Here is a 5,934-nt window from a genome sequence, read left to right on the forward strand (position 1 = left end):
GACTCTCTATCTACTTTATATATACAATAACATAGTGCCTCAACATCCATGGGCCTAGGAAAAAGTATACAATAAGAAACTCCAAAAAAAACTCAAGGATCTTTCACAAATAGATATCCTGACAGATAGTACTTCAGAGCCCCATATTCAATAGCCATTATCGGCGGAGAAGAAATTGAATTGGATCAAGTATCTAATAGAGGAGCTGCTTTGAGAACCTTGGGACATACCATGGCCGATTCTCCAACATCCGACCCTCTCCACTCTGATCCACAAACTACTCTTCGCACATTGTGCTAGCTGTCCACTGCACACTAAAAAGAATTGTAGGAACTCTAGCTTGCATGCTTCAAGGTGAAATCAAACCTATAGGAGTCCCCCTCCACTACAGTCTTCCACTTTTATCTCTCTTTTGTGGTAGCACGAGCCACACTCCCTTGGAGAGCCCCTCAAAGATCTTGATACTCCTTCTTGAACCCGCATCATCACCTTTGCTCCTTCCATATTTGCATGCTACCCCAGCTCTTTTTCTCTCCCATACAATTTCTATTTTTATTTGATGCACATGCTTTTATCCATTTGGATACCACATCGCTTTTTGCCGCTGTGGTACCTTCTCACTCCATCTTATCCAATCTTCCTTCATCTATATGTTATGTTTGGGCCCGGGGGATTCAGAAGGGGAACCTTACGATATCACGTGAGTGTACACTAGGGGGGTTTTTTGCAGATGATGCATAAGCTTATACATTAGGGGTGGGGGCCCTTTTATGTTTTGGCTAATCTTAAATTTAAATTAAGGGGGGGGGGGGAGAGGGGGGGTACTAATCTTTACCCTAGATGTAGATGTAGAAATGACACACAAATACTCATTTGATAAGTCAGTCTCACTGGGTGTTCATGAACTAAGCCCAAAACTAACACTAGGTCTCCTTCATTGATGGTGATTCTTATTGTTAATTATGGTAATCAAAGAACTAATCGTGGCTAATTAAAGGGGCTAATGTTTAGAGAAAATAAGAGAAAAGGCTATGGAAAAAGGTGTAAGAAATGTTCCATAGTAATGCATTCCTACAAGCAAATTAAGCATAACATGGCCACATGAACACCACCACACCCACACCTATACCCTCTCACTCTTTCACTCTTTGATTTTGACCACAAGCTGGTTCTCCTAAGTTGTCCTTATTATCTTTTGGCATTTGTAAATATTCACTCTATCTTTCTAGTACACTTTGCTTTGCACACTTTGCAAAATTGCCCAATCACCCAAAGACAAAGAGACTATCTATCAGAGGATTAAATAAAAAATGGAGTAATGGAAGGCTACATGGAGTCCCAATGTTGTAGATCCAAGAATATGGGTTTTAAGGGTGGTTCAAATCAAGGAACTTGAGATCCAACCTTGTAAGTCATGATATAAATAGTCTTTCATAATATAAAACAAATATATCATTAAATCATTCTCTCTTTAATATAGGTTTACTATTTTATTCTAGTGTCTATAGTAGTGTAATATACATGTGTCTTTTCAATATTGCGACTGTGTGACCGCTATTTGAATAGTGAATTTCTTAATAGAACCCTTCATTCAGAATTTGTGATAGGAAGGAAGTCATGTGACCGCTATGTGTAAGTCTTGGGACAATCTATGAGAGACGATGACCCTAGAACTATCAAAGCAAAGATGTGCATTGAAGGACACCATTACAAATGCCTTAATACACTATGGATCAGCGGTGGTGAACCTAATAACTAAGGAAACCATGATAGATTTGGGCTTGGAAAAGATGTTATAAAGTAATTTGGTTAGTTGGCTTGCCAACAAAAGTAGAAATTACTTGCCCTCCCAAGTATGTGTACACATGTGGCCTATCCCATGAGTGAGGGCTTTTCACACGGTTGACCATACTCACCCACGAATGTAACTTTAACCATATGTTTTCTTAACCATGGTGAAATGGAGCCAATTTTATCCCCAAAAATGGAGGGGGGAAATGGGGAAGAGCGAGAAAATGGGTTTCCTATCCTGCACATGACTTTTGCCCTATCTTATGCCCTGTACTTTTGCCTCTTCAACCTCCATTGCCCTGGCAGGTAGTACATCGTACCTTCCAGTTCGACTATCTCCCACCTCCCGTTACGTCGAATCTCCCTACTGGTATTTCAGCGTTGGAGTTTGCAGATTACTCTACTATTTGGGCCTGGAAGTTAATGATGATTTTGCTGTAATTTGTTCCTCATTTCCTTTACTTTACAACAGGTTTTGCTGCTACTGCAAATAATGCATTGAGAAGGCCTATGTTTCTACTTCAACTCACATGTTTTTGGTTGGAATTTGTTTACAGGTGCTGTAATTTGTTACTAGTTGCTAGAGTAGCTGTAAGCTTCGAAAGGAGATTGTTGGCTTGAAGCAGCTCTAATTCTTCCATACTTTGCTCTAGGTTTTATGTCCATTTCATCCTTCATTTTAAACATGTTAATGATGGTTTTGCTGTAATTTTTTCCTCATTTTCTTTACTTTACAACAGGTTTTGCTGTCCATTTGAGATTATCTTGTTGGGCACCTTTTTGTTATCTAGCCCTTTTATAGGAGTATGGAGAGGCATGATATTGTGATTGTGTTAGATGAGGGTGTGGCTGAAAATCATGTGTTGGGATATGTTCATCTTAAAACTGGTGGTACCTACAAGGACTTGAGAGAAGAGATCATCCTTGATAATCTCATCATAGATGACTTTATATTTTTGGGAGGATCTAGGAAAATTCCAATAGGGGCCAAGCAAGAGGAGAGATGGATAGTTGATGCTGCAGAAGTATCCATCCAATTGAAAATGGAATATGATACACAAGGCAAACGCCAAAAAGTGGACTCAGTTGGAGATAGCAATAAAATGCAGCCAAAGTGTACAGTGTCTCCAGATTTATGTATGCATGATCTTGCTCAAGGGTGTGAAAGCTACAATATGGTGGATGATTCGACTACGTGTGGTAGTGTTTCTAAGAATCGATTGAAGAGTCACCTTGAAACACCATCTGAGGTCAAAAAATGGCAGAGGGAGATTAAGATAGCCAAAGAAAAGTTAAGAGCAAAAGGCCGACATGATAGATTTGAGCTCATGTCAAAGGACAAGGATGGTAAAGCATTGTTTCAGATTTGGTGTGAGGAGTGTGATTGCTCTTATGGTCAAGGGGGTCCTGACACTTTGTATAATTACACACACTCACACATCAACTCAGCATCCCATATGAGGATTATTGGGTTATGTGAGCAAGAGAGCCATAGAAAAGACAGCCTTGGTTCATTGGATGACATTATGGAATTAGGAAAAGAAAAAGTAAATGAAGCAATGTTGGAGGTTTCAACCTTTGCAAGTGAGAGTAATGTGGTGTTTCAACTAGTAACAGAGACTATTGGAGATTATAGCACTCTATCAAAAGTCTATATAAGCTGCATGCTAGATAACAAGTGGATACCACTATTTCCAAAGACAGGATCTCTACGACAATGCATGATTGAGCATATGAAATCCAAGCTACATATCACAAAGGCTAGTGGCATTGATTCTAGTAATCAAGTGAAGAGGGCTGGTGGTCGCCCATCCAAGGTGACAATTATAGATAAGAAGCAAAGAGATCTAAGTGGTTTTTTCAAGAAATGTTCCGCTAAAGGTAAAACTCACATGTTCTAGCTGCGTTTTCCATCAGTTTTGTATTTTCCAAGTGAACATTTTTTCTTATGCTCTATTGTAATGTTTTCTTATAGACAATGACACCTTGCAAACTGCCAATGCATCACGAAAGCCATCAGGTATTTCTCATATGCTTCTATTTTCAATCATTATTTTTGATTTTTTATAGAGATGTTAGGTGTAGCTAGTCATATGGCTTTTGGCTCTCTCTCCATTAGGCAAATTTTCAAGCTTCTATTTTCAATCACTATTTCTGTTTTTTTATAGAGATGTTAGGTGTAGCTAGTCATATGGCTTTTGGCTCTCTCTCCATCAAGTCTATTGGGAACTTAACAGATTCCTCCTTTGCTCATAGGGAGTAGCTTGCTTGCAACCTTGTGTTGGGGTTTTTGGCAAGGGTCATATAACTATGATGGGAATGTGGTTGACTTGAAGCCCTTTTTGGATGATAGTAAGGGAGGTGGCAAATGGCACAATGAGCCAGCAACTAAGGCAACAATTATGATGGGGACAACAGAGTTCATTGAAATTAATGGCACTTTCCGTCATAAGGATTGCAAGCGGATATGTTTGGAGGGAACATACTTTGATAATTTGCAATGTGGTGCATGTGCTACTATTCCTAAAGAACGAGACTTTCGCATGCGAGTGTATCGACAAATTCGATCTTCAGACACTCGTGGATCAAGAGACACAGGAGGTGGTAGACGGTTAGATTATTTGACTCATTTAGAGTTATTGAGAGTAGCAAAAACAAAGTCCACAATGGTTCGGGTATTGAAGAAGGAGATAGCATTCACAAGAACTGAAGTTGTTGCATTGAGCGTGAAGGTTAGAAGTCTTCGGGAGAGCACTATGGAAGCCATGGTGAGGAAAGATGTTAGAAAATTTTGTCAAGATATAATCAATGCTCATGAGCTAGGTCTGTTTGAGGGAAAGAAGGCATTGTGGAACTTCTTTGTTGACATTTCACAAAACATTTCAAGAGTAGGTCAAGGGAAGAGATATTCCAATACAACAAAGGAATTATTTGAGACTGTCAAGATATGGGGAGGGACAAGGTTGCATAATTTCTTATCACTTAACCTTGGAGGTCCACACATGTCCACCACAATGAGGTCCACAAGAAAAGCACTTTTCTTTCGAACTGGTTTACAAGAGGATATATTTCAACATGCAAGAGAAGTTTACACTTGTCACATGATGAAGAAAGGTATACCCTTGGGTAGTGTGCCAGTTCTTCTAGCTGAGGATGAAACAGTTGTGAAAAGAATGGTGAGATGGGTGGCACGTGATGATAATTTGGTTGGCTTTTGTGGTAAAAAGCTAGAACACACTTGCATTCCAGACTTTGTCGTGCAAGTTGGTGATGGTCAAGATGGATATCTTAGAGTTGTGGACGCTTTTCAACATAATGTGATTGCTCATTATGCAAGGGTATTGATAGTGAATCCTCTTCTTGAATTCTTGCCAAAGCTAGTTATATTGGTGCAATTGACATGTAATAGGTTTGATTCCATGTTTGTCAGAGAACAGTGGGAGAGCATTCAGCTTTCTTGGAACATTTTTCTAAGGGATGTGGTAGGTCCATTGATAGGACATGCTTCAGATGGGGATAGTAGGCGCAGAAAGTTGATGTTGCAAGATTACTCTTTCTGTCAAGGTCCCAGGTTGTGCATTCCTTGGAAGGGTTGGCCCTTTACAGCACACATCACATTTGATGGGAGTATCAGTGGTTTGCATGATCAAGACTATATCCATAATGGAAAGAAACTTATCAATCCTTTGGATAGTGCATCTAGGAGGTTGGTACTTGGTAGAGAGCTTGTGACTTTGAATCATGTAGCAATTGTATATCAATTATTCAAGGTTGATGAACATGGCTTGCAAGAAGGGGATATTGAGAGGAAGGATAGACAAAATTGGAGAGCTGCACAAAGGATTGCTGCAAAGAAAGTACAAAAGTGTTTGAAGTTATTACAAGAAGGCTATGGTGCTCACAAAGAGCGGACATTGGGTACACTTATGTACTTATCAATAGTAGCATCTTACATTGATATTTTCTTATCACCTACCTTAGACTTGTATGGTCGTGTGAAAGCTGCAGGAAAGGTGTCTTTCTTTTTCAGGTATGCAGAAGTTGCTACCATTGCTATTAGTGATATATGAATAAAGGATTTTGAACGTATTTCCAAGGTTTATGTGGCTAATACTCATGGTTCTTTCTATATGTAGGATTTGG

General features: G+C 39.4%; 1 protein-coding gene across 1 annotated transcript; it reads left to right on the top strand.

Moving 5' to 3' along the window:
* Positions 1 to 4,196: 4,196 nt before the first annotated feature.
* LOC147603550 (uncharacterized) lies at positions 4,197 to 5,861 on the top strand. Its single transcript, XM_086795932.1, has one exon. The coding sequence runs from the start codon at positions 4,197 to 4,199 to the stop codon at positions 5,859 to 5,861; it is 1,665 nt and encodes a 554-aa protein (XP_086652058.1).
* The last annotated feature ends 73 nt before the right edge of the window (positions 5,862 to 5,934 follow it).

Source organism: Cibotium barometz, chromosome 63 (genome assembly GCF_041138505.1).
Source record: "Cibotium barometz isolate CiBa-2024 chromosome 63, ASM4113850v1, whole genome shotgun sequence".
In the NCBI taxonomy this organism is placed as follows: domain Eukaryota; kingdom Viridiplantae; phylum Streptophyta; class Polypodiopsida; order Cyatheales; family Cibotiaceae; genus Cibotium; species Cibotium barometz.

Bases quoted from the DNA above. Each gene is read 5' to 3' on its own strand.
- LOC147603550 (XM_086795932.1), top strand. From the start codon at position 4,197: ATGGGGACAACAGAGTTCATTGAAATTAATGGCACTTTCCGTCATAAG.